A 21,164-nucleotide genomic window follows, 5' to 3' on the forward strand; every position below is an offset into this window, starting at 1 on the left:
TCCTACGATGGTGCTACGAGCGTACTTATGTGACACTCACAGCGCCAAGTCGAACGATGAAAGCGCGCTCACGGCGCGCTCACAGCGCGTAAGCGTCCAAGTCGAATGCACCCTTAATCCGACGTGAAAACGGAAAAGTACGCGGTAAATAGTTCATTTTCGAATATTATATAAATTATCGCTTTCAATATTTCCACTGATTTGATCGTAATGATTAATTATGAAGAAAATAATTTTTATTTAACTTAAACATATGTGATATGTTTTTAAATTATTCAAATATGATGAATTTTGTAAAGTTATGTTTTAACTTTATATTTAATATTCATATGTACATACATAAAAACATATATATATATACTCTTCTTTTATCTATGCATAAAAATATTACTTTTTTTACTTTGGTAGAAAGACGTTTTCTATTGTTTTCCAATGTGGGTAATTTAAAACTTACTTTTTCTTAAGGGAACAAATAAAACTTGTACGCACATTTAAAAGGGCAACAACACTGCCCCTCATATAATTTTTGATCTATACATAGACTTCAAACAATACATAATGCCTACAATATCTACAGTAATTTAAATTTACAGTGATTTATATATTAAATACATTTAATAATAATATTAAGCAGACTTACTTTTTTGTTTTATATTTTATTAAACAAATATAAAATATTACATATAAATATGTTTTAAATTTCAATATATTACTTTCATTTAGCATTTAAGAGATTTTCCCCGTTTTGCAAGATTAACTTTAGATCCACTCTCACGTCCTAAAGCATCACAAATAAATCTACCAGCATGTATTAATTTATCTAAGTCAACACCTGTGTGCGCACCCAACCCTTCTAACATATATACAACATCTTCAGTGGCTGCATTACCAGATGCACCTCGAGCATATGGACATCCACCTAGCCCAGAAACTGACGAGTCCACAACAGAAATTCCATACTAAAATAACATTTTGTTTAGAAATATTTATATGTTATTCGTATATGTAAAACAAAAGATTTGAAGTATTACATCTAACCTCGCTTGATACTCACCTCTAGTGAACATAATATATTTGCTAGTGCTTGTCCATAAGTGTCATGATAATGAACTGCAAGTGATTCAGCAGGAGCTATTTTAAGAACTTCTTCTAGCATAGGTTTAGTGGTTCCAGGTGTTCCAACACCAATTGTATCTCCTAGTGATACTTCATAACACCCCATTTCAAACAAAGCCTCAGTAACTTTAGCTACGGCAGAAGGTTTAATTGGACCCTCATATGGACATCCTACAATACATGAAACATAACCACGTACTTTGATATTATTCTCTTTTGCAGCTTTCATAACTTCACGGAACCTATGTAAAAAAATTTTAAGTCCCCAATACAAAGATAATTTTATTAATATGTAACAATAAATACCTTTCTATGCTTTCTATAACAGAACAGTTAACATTTTTTTGTGAAAAGCTTTCTGAAGCAGCTCCAAACACTGCAATTTCATTGGCTTTTGAATTCAGCTAAAAAATACAATCAACATACAAATACAAACTTTTGTAACTCTGCAGACAAATTATATTAACATACAGCACTATTAAAGCCCTTTAAATTTGGTACTAATACAGGATAAGCTACTCCAGGATGACGATTTATGGCACCTAAAACATCACTATTATCTGCCATTTGCGGAACCCATTTTGGACTAACAAAACTATATACAAAAAGCTGATTAAATAAATAAATAATAATCATGGAAAGATCTATTCCGAAAGAAAATGTATAATCAACAAATATGTAATGTTAATATTCTGTTTATAAATAATGTGCTTGTAATATAATTCATAACTTTTATTTAAATATTCAATAATTCACCTTGTTGCTTCAATGGATTTAAGACCAGTTTCTGATAAAAGATTAATAAATTCAACTTTAATATCTGTTGATAAAATTTTTGGTTCATTTTGTAATCCATCTCTTGGTCCCACTTCTATAATCCTTACAGAAGTTTGTTTAGTCTGTAAAAATAAACATTTTTACAGTTAAAACTTGACTAACATAGTAACTCGTTCATACTAACTGCAAAGTTTCGTATAAAATATTTTGAAATAGCCGATTTCAAAATTTTGGTCGACATGGTAATAAAGTTAAGTTATCTCTGAACATTAGAATTAATAATGAATTAGAGTGCATTTAACAGTAATAGTCCTTCAAATAACCTTTGAAACATACTGTGTTTTCACAATTTGTAGGCGCCAGTAGGAGCTGTCAGATGTATGAAAGTTATTAATGCGCAACAGATGGCACTTTAAATTATTTAATATACGTAAGTGTTTCGGAATAAAATTTTACATATATTTTTATATGTCGTTTATTTATCGAAAAATTAAAACTGAAACGCAAATAATCTAAGTCTCCTGAAATAAAATTAAAAACAAAAATTTTTCATGACTTGTATATTTATATCAACACATCTTTACAAAAAAATTTAACGCTTTCTACGTAATTGTAGAGAATTTCTTCTGAGCCAGGCAGCTCTACGCGATCCACCAATGGTTTGTGAGTAACGGTGGCCTTTGCCAAGCCCTCGAGATGATTTGCCAGCAGACGTAAGTCCACGCATTTCCCTGTGCTTGTGCACAGCATTGCAGATCCAGTTTGCTTTAGGATCTCTACGAATAGCCTTTAACAAAGAAAAAACTTTGTTTAATTTGCAGTTATCGATGTAAATATATGTAGTATTTTATAAATTGCATCAGAAAAAATGGGATAGTTTCTCATCAGGACTAAGAGTGGTGCATGCCCAATCATCATGTATTGGAATATTTAATAAATAATGATATTTTGAAAAATACTGTTAGATTATCAAAAACATAGTCAGGTGCAAAAATAAATGAAACTTACATTATGAGATGGATCCACCAAAATAACTTCGAAGTACTTATATGATGAATCTTGAGCAACCCAGTATGAATTCAAAACTCTCAGACCACCACAACGACGTCCTACACGCTCCTGTAATTAAAATATTTTGTAAGCAATGCCAAAATATAAGTTTTGCAGTATGTTATGAATTAGCAATCAGATTTTTTTAAAGGTAATTTTTCAGCAGGACTAAGAGTGGTGCATGCCTAATCATCATATACAACCAACAATAATAATGTTGGGAACTATGTGTCTCCATATATTATAACGTAAATATGGACACTATGAGACTATTAAACAATATGTACCTCAGCAACAGATTGCAAGTTCCTAGTGGGTTTCAATTGATTAACTCCATGGCTCTTTGGTTTTCCAAAAGTAGCACCCTTTGGAACTGGACGTTTACGTCCACCTCGGCGCACCCTGATGCGGAAGATAACATAACCTGTAAAAAATATCGCAAATCAAATAGTGATCGAAATGAATGATAGTCTAATTTTATACCTTGCTTAGCACGGTATCCCAAACGTCTGGCTTTGTCTGGTCTGGAAGGCCTAGGGGCTCTATGCATTTTCGTCAATTGACGGTACTGCCATACTCGGATACGGAGAAGAAACCGTAACACATCACTTTGCTTTTTGCGGTACAATTCTTGAATATACTTGTAAGCACCCATCTTTTGAAGTGGACAGACCTAGCAACAAAATCAAACAAATTGATTTGAAGTCACATCATCGGTCTATAATTTTAACACAACGATCCCACATGTTGAAATGTAGAATAAAAACTACCAACATTCTTAATAAAAACCAAATCATACCGAATTATTGATAAATATCACAAAAATATGTTTATAATGCAAAATATCAATTAATGAAGTATTAAGATTACAGTATTAAATTTACGGCAATCGTAAGATGCTATAAATTAAACCAAATTTCACTACACTGAGTACACATACCCGACGTCCACGAACTCTAGTCGAAAAGGAAATAGAACGAACGAGTACGCGACAGCTACGCTCATCAACTTCTCCATGTATATTGCCAACATAGAAACGTGACACAAAATTGACAGGGTAACCAATTGAGCAAAATAAACGTTTCTTTACTTACGAACTTAAACAAATATACACAAAATATCAAAATATATGAGATTGTAGAAAATTATATTATGCGCCACGTGAAATTTTAAATTAAAATTGTGGTAGTTTTAATTGTCATAATCAAAAAATGTGTTTCTGTGACAGAACAATATATTAACTACGAATTGAATTATGAAAAGCCGAATATGTAAAAGTAAGAACTGTTCAATGTTTCGTTAAAGAACAAAAAAAGTAGTTTTAAATTAAAAATAAGGCAAAAAAGATATAATTGATATTTATCTCTTAAAAGATTATAAATATACCCCATTTCAACATTTTGTAATTAAGTATATCCCGCTTTATTTATGTTGCTTTATTAAAATTTAAACAACATTTCCAATTACTAAAATTTTTTAGTTATTACAAGTTACTACCAGGTAATTTAAAAATTGATAAAGTTTGAAAGATGAATAAGGTAAAACTTATTATCTTTATATATTAAGAAAACAAAACAAAATCATGAAGATTAAACCTAATATATGGGTATAAAAGTTTTAATTGTGGGAAAGTAAAAATGACCAAAAAACGTACGAAAACACTCATCTAGAATCTAGACTTGTGTTTCGTATACGTGCACTGTGCAATAGCTTTGCGACCTGTCACTGTCAGTTTATATTATTATATTGTCTAGGCAGGCTACTCATGGATTTATTACCAAATTTTGTTTAAAAATTTATGATGTACAAATTTTAGTGAACACTTTCAATACATTTTTTATGTTTAGATATCATTATTTTATAATGTATAACAGCCAAGTAAACTGGAATTATAAAATGCAGGACCTAACCTTTTAATTTATATTTATATAATTCATTTGACTCTGTTTCGCAATGATTAGATTATCCATTAATAATAGTTTAATTTGTCGTTTATATTCAAATTGTCTTGATGATATGTATTTGTTGCGCATTTTTTCAAATGGACGAGCAGGGGTTTCTACTTGGTCTGCATTAGCAACAGCATTTAATACAAAACCTAATCCAAAAGTCAATTTGAGTCTTTTGCGGGAAGATACGGTAATGAAATTGATTTTTAATAGAAACACATTATACAATAAATATTTAATTTGACATGTTATTAGTATTGACATTTATTTAAATAATGCAAGCATATATTGCACAGAAATTCTTGTATTATATATAAATTATTATTTAAACTTCTTGGTAAATTGATGTTACATTCATTAATTTTCAAAAATATTATTATATACTATGTTACATATAATTGCATTATAGGGATTGTTTATGAAGCGTGAGTTGCAATCTCATGAAGGGTTTTTTGCTTTGAAAGAACGGGCTGTGAATGATTCAGAAAATCTAATTAAGGAAGTTATATCAAACACCCGCAAACGCAAAATTGTAGAGATTTTTGATGAATTGTCTGATAATCTGTGTAAAGTAGCCGATCTTGCAGAATTTGTTCGGATTGCCCACCCCAAAGCAGCATATGCACATGCTGCAGAAGATGCTTGTATCAGTATTAGCTGTATTGTAGAGAAGTATATTTGATATTTATACAAATCTTCATGTATTATATATATATATATATATATATATATATATATATATATATATATGCATGCATATGATGGGGAAAGATAACAGCAAATGTTATATTTTAGATTGAACACACATTATGAATTGTATTCAGCTCTAAACAGTGTTGTAACAAAAGGTGATTTATTTCCTACAACATCGATTGACAACCATGTAGCTAGATTATTTATGTTTGATTTTGAACAATGTGGAATTCATTTACCTGAAACTCAAAGGCAAAGAGTCGTGGAATTGAATGATTACATTTTACAACTCGGACAGAAATTTATGAATGGTGCTGTCCAACCTCGCAGTGTTCCAAAAAATATAATTCCAGATAACATTAGGCAATAGTAATTATTTCTTATGAATAATTGTTTCTTTTTCAGAATTATAGTTTTTCATAATTTGTTAGTTTTATAGTTGAAGGTGATGATGTGGTCATATCAGGATTGTATGCAGATTCTAGTAACGCATCTGCTCGTGAAGCAGCTTATAAATTATTTTTACACCCGAACAGCCATCAAGAATATCTGCTCAGTGAAATGCTTAAAGCACGGCAAGAATTAGCTAAGATATGTGGATTTAAAACTTATGCGCATAGGTATTCATTTCTGTTTGACAACAATATTCACAAAATTGAAATTTAACCTTTTTATTAGTATGATTAATAGCCTATTTATAGAGCATTAGGAATTCTATATATTAATTGTCATTACCTTTTGTAGAGCTTTGAAAGCAAGTACTATAGAAACTCCAGAAGCCGTAAATGATTTTCTAAACATACTCTCTGACAAACTCTCATTGAGGGCTAGTGAAGACTTCAAAACAATGCAATTAATGAAAGCAAGTGAAGAATCTGGAAATAAGGAGTTAGCTGCTTGGGATACACCTTACTTTACACAAAAAATCAAGAAGCAATGGTTACAAGTTGGAGCATCTGAGTTTGCTCCTTATTTTAGCCTTGGTGGTTGTATGGAAGGATTGGACATATTAATGCAATCTTTATTTGGTATTAAATTTGTAATTGAAGAAATGGCACCTGGTAATTATTATTAATTATTATTAATTATGTTTTTTTTAATATCATAATTTATTGCCATTTGAGATTATTTTCAATGTTGATTAATATTAAGTAAAAATTATATCTTAGGTGAAGCTTGGGCTAATGATATATATAAATTAAAAATTGTTCATGAGACTGAAGGAACTCTAGGTCATATATATTGTGATTTTTATGAAAGACCAGGAAAGCCAAATCAAGATTGCCATTTTACCATACAAGGTGGTAAACAGAAATCCGATGGTTCATATCAGGTAAAACAAGCAGAAAAATACCTACTATATCTATCTGATATTTTACACCTTATTCACTTATTTTGAATTTTTTAGAATCCTATAGTAGTAGTTGTATTAAATTTGGCACCACCGCGATGGTCAAGCCCCACGCTTTTAAGCCCAGCTATGGTAGATAATCTTTTTCATGAAATGGGACATGCAATGCATTCAATGCTTGCAAGAACCAAATATCAACATGTGACTGGAACTAGATGCAGTACTGATTTTGCAGAAGTACCTTCTGTTCTTATGGAGTACTTTGCATCTGATCCTAGGGTAAGATATAAATATCTACATTGTAAGAAAATAAATAGAAATGGCAGCTGAATGAAAAAAAAGATTGGGAACTAATTTAGTATGCTTCGTTTTTGGTTATATGTCTTGAAATCCTTTTTAAATATTGATGTAAGTTTAATACATAAATCGTTAATCATTTAATTTTACAGGTTGTGAGCAGTTTTGCAAGACATTTTCAAACACAGGAAAAGATGCCACAAGAAATGTTGCAGCGATTATGCGCATCTAAGAGCTTATTTGGAGCTAGTGAAATGCAATTACAAGTTTTTTATAGTGCTCTCGATCAACACTACCATAGTGCAAATTTTACAGGCGTTACTACTGATGCATTGAAGGAGATTCAAAAACATTATTACAGTTTACCTTATGTTAATAATACGGTGAGAAAACCAGAAGTTTCATCTTAATTTCAATGATATATTAATAACAGTTTTAAAAAGTTTATGCAAGATGATAATTAACTGATACTTTTATTACTTTAGGCCTGGCAATTGCGATTTGGTCACTTAGTTGGATATGGAGCAAAATATTATTCATACCTAGTATCTCGAGCTGTAGCATCTTTAATATGGCAAGTGTATTTTGAAAGTGATCCATTCAGTCGCACTCAAGGTGAAGCATATAGGCAAGAATGTCTTGCTCATGGTGGAGGAAAACCATCTAAGCAATTAGTGTCCGACTTCCTGAAAAGAGACCTAACACCAAAGTGTATGGCAGATGCTCTAATTAATGAAATAGATATGAAAAAGATTCAAATTGAAAAAATTAGGTTTTTAAATGAACTACAGTAAATTTAGTTATACCTGTGTTGTGAAAACAAATAAATAAATTGATATAATTATTTTTGTTTTGATTGCTATTAGGCATAATGTCTTTTTATTATTGTTCCTCAGATCAAGAGATCTATATCACTGCTAAAAGCAAACTAATCTATTTGAACATATAAAACACATTGCCAAGTTCAAAATTATAAAAATGTGGTATATTTTGATCTTTTCAATTGAAGTCAAATATGAGGATCCTATCATATATTGAAGTATGTAAATTTGGTGTTGATATATATTTTGATGAGTTATTTTGATTCGAGCAGTAACACCAAGTGAAAAAAACTAAAGCAGTTATAAAAAAGCTTTATTTAACCATACGTTTTGGTCTTCGTCGAGACCGTCATTCAGTGGAACAACTAAAAGATTTTGTAAACAATGTAGGTGGAAAATGATAAAAAATTATAGAACTTATATGTAAATACTTACAGAAAATTGATTATACAAAAATACACTACACTATTTACACAGTAATAAACCAAGCTATTAATAATTGGAACATTTTAATTAATTAGAATGTAACTAAAAATTGTCAAAAATCATTAGTTTAAATGTTCCAATTATTAATAGCTTGGTTTATTACTGTGTAGATAGTGTAGTGTATTTTTGTATAATTAATTTTCTGTATGTATTTATATATAAGCTCTATAACTTTATATCATTTTCCTCCTACATTATTTATAAAATCTTTTAGCTATTCCACTGAATGACGGTCTCGACGAATACCGAAACGTATGGTTAAATAAATCTTTTTTACAACTGCAGTAGTTTTTTTACTTGGTGTTACTGCCCAAATCAAAATAACTCATAATATATATATATATATATATATATATATATATATATATATATATATAGTTATATGTATATATATATTAGGCTTGCACCGAATATTCGGCATATTTGGCATGTTTTTTAATATTCGGCTGAATACCTAGTAGTTAAAATCAAAGGCGCCGCCGCCGCTCAGCGACAGCATTGTTGGTGTTTTATCGTATATGCGATAAAGAGCTCGCGATGGATCTGTATTTGGAAGTGTTTAATTTATATAATATGATGCGAAAAATTTATCGTTATTGTATATGTAATAATTTAAACTTTATTGACATTTGAGATTAAAAATTATTACGCAAAGAACTTTTTTCTGAATATTCACAAGATACTTTATTGTTGCATGTTTATATTATTTAATATAAATCATTCAATGTGTTGTATCAATGCAATAAAGTCAATCATTATATAAATTCTAAGCATTTCCAAATAATAAGATATTATTGGCTCTTTATCGCAAAATATACAAACAATATTTTTGATCATTTCTTATTTTGTTATGATAAGCATTTCCAATATATAAGGATTGATAGGAAATACATTATCATATATGTAAAAAGCGGTTCCTTTCATAATTTTACCACTTATTTCCCCATTATATGTGGTATTCAAGTATTCGATATTCGGCCGAATAGTATAAATGGGTCATATGATTCCAAATAATAAAGAGTAGCGCGTTAGTAATACAACAATTACTGATAGTTATTACATTAAAACAAACGAGTTAAGGCGCCAAAAACCTGCCGAATAGTTGCCGACTATTCGGTATTCGGTTTTGGGAGCATGCCAAATATACTATTTGTTGCAAGCCTGATATATATATATATATATATATATATATATCCAATATATATATAATATATATATATATATATATATAACTGTTTTTGAAATTACACTGAAGATGAGGCATACCATGGTCTCGAAACGTCTGTAATTATCAAATAAAGTGTGTTAAAAATCTGAGTGTTGTATTGTTCATATTTAACATTTAATATCATCATAACATTATAAAACTTTCATTTTACTGTCTACTTTCTTCTCATTGTTAGTAATAAATGTAAAGAGAATAAAATACAAACACAGTTTATTGCACTCGTGTAAAATGTCCACAGTTTGCAATCAATCTTTCAAGAAATATATAAATGTTACTGTTCAAATTGCTGCTTGAATAAACAAAAATTTGATGTTAAAACTATTATAATATTAAACACATAAAAGTCACTGTAAAAATAGATATTGATTCTGAAAAAGTAATTGTGATTTGAAAAAATTAAGTATGGCTTTCCATGCATCAACATGCGGTTCATATACCATTTACATATTACACAATTGACATCTTCACAAAATTAATACATATCAATATTTATAAATTTAAAAAGATACCTGCTTTATTTTATACTGTATTTACAATTGCAAATAGATATAGCAACTAATAAATAAATAAATTTACTTTCGATTTAAATTATATAACACAATAAAGCGTTATTTAAATCAATTTTTAATTCATTATATTATTCTAGGCTATTTAGGCAACATAATTGTATTGATTGGGATTGTCTTTATCACGTTCCATATAATCTCTGTCAATTAAAGATTCAATTCGTTTTTTCAAATCAGCTGGCTGCAACAAGATAAATGATAAAATATTTACTAGAAATGTTATGTATTATTTTATAAAATGATGTTAATTTGCTGTTATGTGTAATTGTAAGCAGGGCTGTCTTTTATTGTGCAATTATCATATTGAGTTAAAAATAATGTGATTTTTTCTTCAACTGTTTATGATTTTGGCATAAAAATGTAAAATTACCTTGACAGGAAACTTCAACTGATCATAGAGTTCACTGATCAGTAAATTATGTCCTAGGGTTTTTCTCATCTTCATTATTCTTACAATCGCAGCATCGATCTGATATTGTCGATCTTGATAAACACTTTCTTCAGTTGATTTTTGTTCCTCATTCTGTAAGAGAAGAAAAAAAGTAATGTGATATCATAAATTATCATGTAACATAAAAGTAAGATCATTGAAATATTTTTTTTGTTTTTTAGCCCTTATCGGTTGCTAGCTTTTCACATGTGATTCTCACCAGGTCATAGCTGGTTTCAGTAAATGTAAGAAATCTCATTTAATCAAAACAACATTTTCATTAAATGTTATTTACATATATTACACTTATATTTAAACTACTTTCAAAATGTTACGAATTGCTATTGTAACTATCAAAATTTCTTCTATTTTCTTTGTTTACTTTTGGGTTTAATATACAGTAGAAGCTCCTTATTCGCGCTTCCTGTATACGCGTTTTCGCTATTTGCGGACAAAAAAAAATTGTGACCCAATTTCTATATTCGCGACTAAAAATTTCGTTATTCGCGGATTCCAATATGTATCGAATCCAAAATCCTTTGTAAATGCCGTAAATGCCACTTTGAACTAACAAAGAAATCTTTGACATAAGCCGTCTCCGTTGCCTTGGCCGTTTTCGCACTATCGGTATTTTTGAGAATGTAAACTATTCGAATAAATACAACCTTATTTATTACTCAATTAATAAAATATATTTTTAGTAAAATTTGATTCAAATCGACACGAAATTCCCAGTCCATTGATGAAGATAAATTCTTTTCAATTGCGTTTACAAGTAATAAAAACGTGATATTTAGTTTGAAAAATCTTAGTGAAGAATTAAAAATGAACTGTGAGATTTCTGTATGGGCATATTTTATGTATGGTCTTATTTTAAAGAGGCAAATTACTGATGTGACTGTTAAGTGTTAGTTTGAATTAAAGAAGCAGTTAAAAACTGCCAAGCAAGACAATATTACAAAGTTCTTCAAACCATTGCCTTAGTCTCAACATATCAAATTAAAATGTACAAGAACTATAATTAAAAATGGTTTTTGTTTTCTATATAGCTAAGAACTATTATGTGATATGCAATATCTTAAGTAGAACAGATCTTATATTAAAATTAGTTGGTAATAAGTTTAGTTCCACATCTAACATCAATATAAAATTTTTATAAATTGACCAAAGTTTTAATATATTATTGTAATTAATATAAAGTTGTATATCAATGTTAGATTGGATACTAAACTTATTACTAATTTTAATATGGGATCTGTTATACTTAAGATATTGCATATTACACAATAGTTCTTAACAATATTTATTTTTCTTTATTTTGTCACCTTGGAACGTATCCCCTACAATTCCATATAAAATTCCATCCTGTATTTGCGGATTTATTCATTATTTGCGGTTTATTTTGTCATCCTGGAACGTTTTTCCTATAATCTATATAAAATGCCATCCTGTATTTGCGAATTCTCTATTCGCGGTATTTTTACGGAACGTATCCCCCGTGAATAAAGAACTTCTACTGTATGTATCGAACTAAAAGTTTTTGAGAATGTAAACTAGTGATGTGCTGACTCAAAAAATTCTCAATTCAAATCAGAAAAAACCTGATTCGAATCAACTCGAATCAAAAATATATATGGACAAAAAAAATCATGGATGTATTTATTTAGTAAAAGTGATCCAAATTTATAATCAAAATTATTAGTTTAACCAATATAACCGACAAAGTAGAAATTGTAAACATAAATTACTATCAAAAAGTGTATTCTGAAAATTATTAAAAATGATTTAATTTTGAAGGCAGAAGGCAGAAGGAGGCAAACATATCTTCAATTATTAATTTACAATAGATTACCAAACAATTGTGCATCACTAAAGCATATAAAATAATATTTGGAATCATGGGTCGATTGTTTATTTTACTATATAATCAGTAAAAGATCGCATCTAAACAGAGCTGAAAGTTAATTTCATTAATGTGAATTTGCCACTACTTACACAATCAGAAGTTAAATTTAATTTACTGGCTTTCTGGTGTTTAGTAATTGTTTCAAAAATGAATTATATTGAATGATTCCCGAAACTCGTTTCATAATTTTGAGTGGTTTATTCTGATGATATTTAAAATCTAAAACACTTAATTATTATCAAAATTAGGTATTGATATTTTACAAACAAAATTGCTTTCAGCGCTCCGTAAAATAAATGAACACGCAAGAACGATGACGCATTGTATCTGTTCCGAAGTCGTTTGAAGTCATATCGCTCGAACCGCTTGAAGTCGGAATGATTCGGTTTGAGTCATATGAAGTCGATTGAAGTCATATTGCTCGAGCAGCTTGAAGTCGGAATGATTCGGTTTGAGTTATATGAAGTCGATTGAAGTTGAATGATACATTTAAGCGTATTAAAGCCGGGTGTCTCGCATGATTTAATTCTCCATTTATTTTATTTTTTTTGTACATTTATGTTATTTATTATTATTATTTTTTTATATTATTATAATATTGAATTAATTTAAAACATTTTTTTTATATTTATGAAAAATTTGTGTTCATGCATATTTTATCATAGTAAATATTTCGCGGCTTGATACGAGTTGATTCGAATCAAGTAAAATCTGATTCGAATCAGGTCATTAAAGGCTTGATTCGATTTGGCACATAACTAATGTAAACCAATAGAATAAAAACGACTTTATTTATTACTCAATGAATAAAATAGGTTTTTAGTAAAATTTGACTCAAATCGACATGAAATCCACATTCCCAGCCCATTGAAGAAGAGCAATTCACTTTAACTGCTTTTACAACCATAGAAAGTTGACATTTAATTTGAAAAATCAGTGAAGAATTAAAAATGAACTGTGCAATTTCTATATGGGCATTGATCTGTATATGAAGTGTTATTTTTAAGAGGTAAATTACTGATGTGACTGACAATGAGTATCAGAATTAAAGAAGCAAAACAATATTGCAAAGTTCTTCAAATCTTTGCCTTAGCTTCAACAAAATTAATTAAAATGTGCAATGATATTTGTTTTATTGCTGAGAACTATTATGTAATATGCAATATCTTATGTATAACAGATCTCATATTAAAATTAGTAATAAGTTTAGTACCATATCTAACATTAATATAAAACTTTTATAAATTGACTTTTATTTTAATATATTGTAATTAATATAAAGTCTTATATTAATGTTAGATTTGATACTAAACTTATGACTAACTAATTTTAATATGGGATCTATTATATTTAAAATATTGCATATTAAATAATAGTTCTCAACAATATTTATTTTTCTTTATTGTGTTCTTTGGAACGTATCCTCTACAATTCCATATAAAATGCCATCCTGTATTTGCAAATTTATTCATTATTTGAGGATTATTTAGTTACCTTGGAACGTATCCCTATGATTCCATATAAAATGCCTTCCTGTATTTGACGATTTTTTCATTATTTGCGGATTATTTAGTCACCTTGGAACATATCCCTATGATTCCATATAAAATGCCATCCTGTATTTGCGGATTCTTTATTCACGGAATTTTTACGGAACGTATCCCCCACGAATAAGGAACTTCTACTGTATTGAAAATTAAGTAAAACAGTGACAGGTCAGAAGTCAATCGTGCGCGAATAAACTTTATAAAACGCGTATTTTGATTGGTTCGATCGTTAAACCTCGCAGGTAACGTACGAAATGCAGCGCTAAAGCTTTTGTCACATGATAGGTGACTTCCAACCATTAAACATTAATTTCTGTAATTTGTTGTTTCTTAAGTTTAATCTTACCGTTTCTTTCAATTGTATTTGATTTATTTTTATTCTGAATAATTTATTAGTAAATTCATTATTAAATTGGAATTTATCGCCATCTAGTACTTCACGACCTGCTGGATTTTTCCGTAATACACGTGCCTTGCCGCAAGCTAAAGATTGCAAAGTGCGACGAAGTTCACCATCCTAGAATATTAACAAGTAAAATGAAAAATGAATCTAATAAATATAGAAGACATAAAATAAGAATAAAATATTTTTATACTTCGATATTTGTTGATGTTTTAATATCTTCAAATGTGGTTATATTTAAATTATTAAATAACAGCAAGACCAAGGCTTGAAATAATGAAACCTGTAATTCTTTGGGTCCCTGAAATAATAAATACAATTAATATAATGTCATAGAGTAATGAACAACATTATGAATAACAGCAAACAAAGTGAAAAACCTGATCAAATGAAGCCTTCAACACACAGTGACCTAAAGTAGGTTGCCACTGTAATTTTCTTCCACTGTGTTTATTTAAATAGAATTTATTGAAGACATTTTGCAGAGTCACTAATTGGGATGGAATATTAACCTCAACAACAGGGTAAGTAGGCCAGTATCCCATAGTCAAAATATTCACAGTCAAATCAATATTACTAAATTCTTTATCCATGATACTACACATGTGCTGTAAAAATAATATGAACAATAATATAATGAGAATAATCAAATATATTTTTTAAGGTGATATTTTAATGTAATGCATCAAAATATTTTCTAAGGTGATATTTTAATGTAATGTAAGTAATAAGGTAATATTTAAACAAATTATAAATAAATCGTCACTAAAAATTTGTAATTTTTTTTTTTGAAGAACTTATATTATAGTATATAAAAATATATATATATTGATAAATACAAACTATTTTATTAATTGGTGTGAAATATTGTATAAAAATAGATCTTGTAATGTTGAAAACTTTACAATACTAATAATATATTAAATTCTTCAAAAAAAAATTACAAATTTTTAGTTATGATTTATTTATAATTTGAATCTATGTCTTATATTACTTCATTATTTACATTACAAATATTATCTTGACAGTCCATCCGTGGGTTTAATGGTCCATATGTTTCGAGTCCTAATTTGACTGTTCTTCATTGGCAATAGAACAACACAAGTAAATATGGACTAAACACTAAAACGAGAACGTTACATATAAATATTGTTACTTAGAGACATGTTAATGAAAAAATAATAAAATTAATAAAAATAAAAATATGATTTTGTGGTTTGTCCTTTGAGATGTGAGGTTCAAATTTATTATTTTCCTTTTTAATTAATTTTATAAATGCAACTCATATTTATTTTTATTATTTTTCATTTACATATCTCTAAGTAAAAATTTTTATATGTATCGTTTTTGTTTAGTGTTTAGTGCATATTTACTTATGTTGTTTTATTGTCACTGAAGAAGAGTCAAATTGGGACTTGAAACATGAAACGCATGGATCATTAAATTTACTTTCAAAAAACAAAATTTAGTTTTCTTCATCTTTTGTTATCTGGATGGATGCTTGTTTAAAAAGTTTATAGTTTTATTAGCATATTTATCATCATCCAAAAAAATTATCACATATATATAATATATATATATATATATATATATATATATATATATATATTTATATATAAATACACACGCATAAATATATATATATATATATATATATATATATATATAAATATATTTCAATACCTGTTTGAAGGCAATATTAATATCTCTACTGAGTTCCATATCTTTGAACATTCCTTCAAGCTTAGATGTAAAACCTCCACCACATTCTTGTTTTAATTTAGATAACATTGATTTTTCAGCATCCACACTTGCAGATTTTCCTACTAATAAACGCTTTGCCAGGTCCTAATAGCAAAAAAATTACAATAAGAAACTAACATTCACTTCATAAACAGAACTAATAAACAATTAATGTTTCTGTTTTGTATATAAATTATTATAATCTCACTTTTTTATAAAATGCTTCAAAAACATCTTTTCCGTGAATAAATCTGAACAGCACCATTATTTTATCTAATATTCGTTCCAATTCTTCCTCGGTAGCTTCTTTGTTACCAGCTCTTAATTTGGAATCCACAAATTTAGCTATAATAAAATGGACATAACTTAGTATTAATTATTTTTAATTATTGTTAATATTTTCATAAACAACCTATAAGTTCAGCAGGTTTGTTAGTCCTTTGATTAATAAAATATTCAAATGCCTCACGCAAAGAATTTATGAACTTTTCATTCTTCACAAAACATGTTTTTACTATATTGTCCATTCTATCTTTAAAATCTAGAAGTTCTTGTACCATGGTTTTATCTTTTTCTGGATCTATCACAATTGTACGACCTTTTTTCTATAATTTATATAAAAGATTATATAAAAAATAATACAAAACAAACTCACACATTGAAAATAATTTAACAAACATTATTGTTGAAAATGAAAACCCACATGAGTTAAAATCACTTGTTAATAGATAAACAATATAAAGTAAGCATAAGTTAATCATAATCTATATACATTTTCACAAAATATGAACTAACCTTGATGTAACAATTGAAATGTGTACATAGTTCATTCATGCCATTTTTAACACGTGAAAATAAAGAATATAATAATGTAAGATCTGAAAGTCGATTTTGTTCTAATAAATTTTCTAGACCTTTCTGTAATATAGTAGTCAAATGTTCTGATAACAGTTGCCGTTCAACAGAATGAATAAGCTGCCATCTAAAATAAAAATATGTATGTATATATATATATATATATATATATATATATATATATATAATCTCTATTTAACAAAAAAAAATCTCCAGAAAATATATATGCATGCACAATGATGATTTACAATCTATTATTACAATACTCACTTCGTATTTGAATCTAAATAATGCAATAATCGCTCATTTTCTTCCTGAAGCCGTCTGTCAACATGAGATAAATATTCTGGAACTTCAAACTCCTGCATAAGATATTGACCTTCTGTTTTATAAAGACGATCAGTTGCCGTTAAAAATTTCTCTTCAAAAGCTTCTTCATAAATTTGAAGATCAGATAACATTCTCAATAAAGATTTCAACAAAGTTCTATCGACTGACTCTCCTTGCCTCTCTCTTTCAATAAGCATCAGTAAACCATCAACAGTTCGATTTTGTACTAAATTGTTTAGTGCGATATGGTTTCTAAACAAATCTAAACCCATATCCCAAATAGAGTGTATTGATGGATTTTGTAAAACATATGTTCTATCTAAATATAAAAAAATGCTTCTAATCATTATCATTTGCCTACAGTGAGCCTGCCAACTTTCATTCATCATTTTCAAAAAGATATCTCGATCCATGGTCATTGACAGAAAGTTTTCAATATTAGCTTTCACATTCTGTTCAGTTAAACCTGTTAAATTAACATATAATTGTGAAGCCATTTTATGGCTGCACATATTTTCAACAGCTTGATAAAGTTCTTCTAAAGTATAAACAATAGATTTTGAAGTTTGAATAGCTATGACTGCTTCTCTTAGCTTTCCCCATGTCTTTTCTTGATAATTATCTGGCAAATTAGGTTTAGCTAAAAAAATATCCATTTTTTAAATTACTGTTGAACATAAACAAATATTGCTCCAATAATTACTGAAATTAAGAAAATCTAATAAGAAACCCATATTATATATATATATATATATATATATACACATATATATATATATATATATATATATATACATATATAGAATAGACATTTAATGGAAATCTAATTAGAAACCCATATTAAATATATATATATATAAATACATTTATATACGGTTTATATAAATTTTTTCATGCTATTTCCATACAAAACTTTGATTGAATTGCGCTCTATCTAAACGTTAATATTAAGAGCTAAAACTTTCAGAGAATTGTTTTTAAGCTATTTGGAAGCATTTGAGCCCCTGGGAGTAGGGAAATTCGAAAATGGCCATTTTAAGGACCACCCTAATATATATATATATATATATATATATATATATATATATATATATTAGGGTAGGTAATAGACATTTAATGGAAATCTAATTAGAAACCCATATTATGTATATATATATATATATATATATATATATAATATATATATATGAGTATTCCATGGCGTAATGGTCAAACGCGCGAACCCGTGTGGAAGAGGTTGCGACTTTGAACCTCCCTATAGATAACCCGACATCGGGCTGCAGCGATGTCGATTTTTTACTTGAAAATATAGATCAAAAATATGTTTCCAATTAAAAATAGCCCATTTTGGGCACCTCAGTGTGAAGTGACAATAGGATATCTTTTACACTATTCTTCTCTGAATCAATGGGCAGCAATACCCATTATATATATATATATATATAATGGGTATTTTTATGGCCCGATGTCGGGTTATCTTCCCTTATATCTCATTATATATATATATATATATATATATATATATATATATATGAGAAGCGCCTCGGGGAGTGAATTGTACACAAATTGTGGCAGTAACTTTTCACATTTTTGTCAAATAAAATTATCATTATTCTTTTTACATTTCATATACAAAAATGATAAAAATGACTAGTTAGTTGTATAACTGTTAGGGCTAATTTCTAGTGTTGTGTACACATCTTTAGATGTAAGCTACCAAAGTTAATATCTACTGATGATGACATTAAATTGAATGTCGAAACGTTTGGAATTAAAGATTGATTTATAAATCTTTGTTTTTCATTCTTTGATTAATCGCCCTGCAAAAACTTACTCATATATCTTAACATCAAAAATATCTACTAGATCATATATATTATATATATATATATATATATATATATATATATATATATATATCAAATTACTTTCATAGTGATGTTTGAAATATTCATGAGGATATATCTGAATTTGTGCATTTTGATGTACCTCAAAAACTTATCAAATTACACCTTTAAAAAATAAATAATTTATTGAAAATATAAATAATTAAATTATTTGATTTTTCTGACATATGATGCCAAATGAGGGCAATCTACAAATAATGTTACTTACTAAATTACATTACATATATCACTACAAAATAAGTTTATAATGATATTTGAATATAAATTAGCTTACTAAATATTAATGCCAAAAAAATCGAAAACAAAAGAATTGTGATTGTAAATAAATGAACATTGAGGGAATGAAAATGAGATAAATCACAGGGCTTTATAGAAAGTAAATTTGCAAATATGAACAAATTTTAGTATCAACTGGATATTACATTGACTATAAGAACATCACACAATTGGAACTTATTTTAGAACAGATGAATGAACAGATAGTTTTGAAAACTATAATTATAATTTTTAGCAATGCACAAACGATATATATATCCATCCAGATATAAAAGATTTCTTTTTTGTCTGTTAACAAGTTTTTTGTTTTATCAACATATTTATCCACATCTGAAGAAAATTATTACACACACACACACACACACATATTATATATATATATATATATATATATATATATATATATGCACATAATTTATAAGTCATTAAATATAATGTACATATTTTATGTATAAATACTCACGTTTAAAATTTTTAATAATTAATTTTTTAGTAAGTCCTGGTTTTGAAACTGTAACAGGATTAGTTCTAAAAACTCCATTTTGCGATAGTGCTGAAAAGTTAGCTCTTTTTTGAGTACTATTGTCCAGATTATTAAGATCGCTAAATTCATTCATACTGTCCTCGGAATGAGTTCTTTTTCTCGAAATATTTCTTGCTAGTGACACTTTAAGACCTAAATTAGTGGCGTCGTCGCCTAAGGCTGAAGAATTGCTAAACATTGACATAAGAAAGCATCACAGGGTCAAAGCCTGATTTTTTTAAACATTTATTATTTTGTATACTAGAAGAACTTAAACAATTGACGTTCAAGAAAACTAAATGTGAGTTATATTTGATAAATTCCCATAGTGTGCGATTAAGATTATACGAGAGTGTAACTAGTGTTGCCCTTTCGGAATAAAAGATATTGTGAAATAAACAAAATAAATGATTGTAAAGGTGCCTCCACACCTAACGAACGAACATAAATGAACGTACCAGAACGAACGGCAACAGCATAGTGTGGACTCCACAACGATCACGAACGAACATAAACAAACATGGCGAGCAATGTTCCGCAACTTGTCGGTACATCAAAGGGAATTGTTTGTTCATGTTTGAACTCGTATGTGCAGTGTGGGCGCTACCACGAATGTAGACAAACATTTTTCTTTTTTGATGTTATAATGTGCAGTCCTGCATTAGTTTATGATGTGTTTATTATAAGATATTGCTGTTATTGACAAATTTTGTAAATTTGATGACTTTACATAATTTTGCTCTTTCCCGCCACTTTAAATAATAAATCTGACGTTTCACGGTACATCTTCGAACAAAACGATTCAAGCCCTCACTGCTTTGAGGCGTTTGTTTGGAATTATTCGCGTTCGTTCGTGTTCCTGTTCGTTCTTCTTTGTATTTTATTGTTCGACATGTTCGTTCGTGTTCGT

The 21,164-nt window shown here is 28.3% G+C and overlaps 4 protein-coding genes across 6 annotated transcripts; 1 reads left to right on the top strand and 3 right to left on the bottom strand.

The window, feature by feature from the left end:
* Window positions 1–718: 718 nt before the first annotated feature.
* LOC113377515 (hydroxymethylglutaryl-CoA lyase, mitochondrial-like) lies at window positions 719–2,216 on the bottom strand. The gene is made up of 6 exons (XM_026617866.1): window positions 2,078–2,216; window positions 1,873–2,015; window positions 1,588–1,711; window positions 1,423–1,520; window positions 1,055–1,358; window positions 719–959 (listed from the first exon to the last, which is right to left on the bottom strand). The coding sequence occupies exons 1-6, from the start codon at window positions 2,132–2,134 to the stop codon at window positions 720–722; spliced, it is 966 nt and encodes a 321-aa protein (XP_026473651.1). The 5' UTR covers window positions 2,135–2,216; the 3' UTR covers window position 719.
* Window positions 2,217–2,438: 222 nt separating this feature from the next.
* Window positions 2,439–9,299, bottom strand: LOC113376918 (60S ribosomal protein L15). Of its 3 annotated transcripts, none has more exons than XM_026617018.1 (5): window positions 9,282–9,299; window positions 3,427–3,598; window positions 3,231–3,367; window positions 2,902–3,012; window positions 2,439–2,680 (listed from the first exon to the last, which is right to left on the bottom strand). In XM_026617018.1, the coding sequence occupies exons 1-5, from the start codon at window positions 9,294–9,296 to the stop codon at window positions 2,486–2,488; spliced, it is 630 nt and encodes a 209-aa protein (XP_026472803.1). In that variant the 5' UTR covers window positions 9,297–9,299; the 3' UTR covers window positions 2,439–2,485. The 3 variants fall into 3 exon arrangements, with proteins under 3 accessions (XP_026472803.1, XP_026472801.1, XP_026472802.1); XM_026617016.1 differs by lacking the exon at window positions 9,282–9,299 and adding an exon at window positions 3,884–3,991 and having other exon boundaries at window positions 3,427–3,616; XM_026617017.1 differs by lacking the exon at window positions 9,282–9,299 and adding an exon at window positions 3,743–3,880 and having other exon boundaries at window positions 3,427–3,616.
* Window positions 4,702–8,048, top strand: LOC113376917 (mitochondrial intermediate peptidase). The gene is made up of 9 exons (XM_026617015.1): window positions 4,702–5,082; window positions 5,302–5,564; window positions 5,688–5,954; window positions 6,017–6,205; window positions 6,330–6,646; window positions 6,755–6,918; window positions 6,994–7,215; window positions 7,386–7,616; window positions 7,719–8,048. Exons 1-9 carry the CDS (start codon window positions 4,897–4,899, stop codon window positions 8,025–8,027), a joined length of 2,148 nt encoding a protein of 715 aa, XP_026472800.1. The 5' UTR covers window positions 4,702–4,896; the 3' UTR covers window positions 8,028–8,048.
* A 981-nt stretch (window positions 9,300–10,280) lies between the features above and the next one.
* Window positions 10,281–20,610, bottom strand: LOC113376577 (cullin-4A). The gene is made up of 11 exons (XM_026616543.1): window positions 20,195–20,610; window positions 17,489–18,188; window positions 17,159–17,345; window positions 16,776–16,968; window positions 16,572–16,708; window positions 16,304–16,468; window positions 15,001–15,228; window positions 14,814–14,921; window positions 14,564–14,734; window positions 10,705–10,857; window positions 10,281–10,515 (listed from the first exon to the last, which is right to left on the bottom strand). The coding sequence occupies exons 1-11, from the start codon at window positions 20,457–20,459 to the stop codon at window positions 10,420–10,422; spliced, it is 2,403 nt and encodes an 800-aa protein (XP_026472328.1). The 5' UTR covers window positions 20,460–20,610; the 3' UTR covers window positions 10,281–10,419.
* Window positions 20,611–21,164: the final 554 nt, after the last annotated feature.

Source organism: Ctenocephalides felis, unplaced genomic scaffold (genome assembly GCF_003426905.1).
Source record: "Ctenocephalides felis isolate EL2017-DRISC unplaced genomic scaffold, ASM342690v1 CF-g0.4_SCAFFOLD_01886, whole genome shotgun sequence".
Taxonomy (NCBI): domain Eukaryota; kingdom Metazoa; phylum Arthropoda; class Insecta; order Siphonaptera; family Pulicidae; genus Ctenocephalides; species Ctenocephalides felis.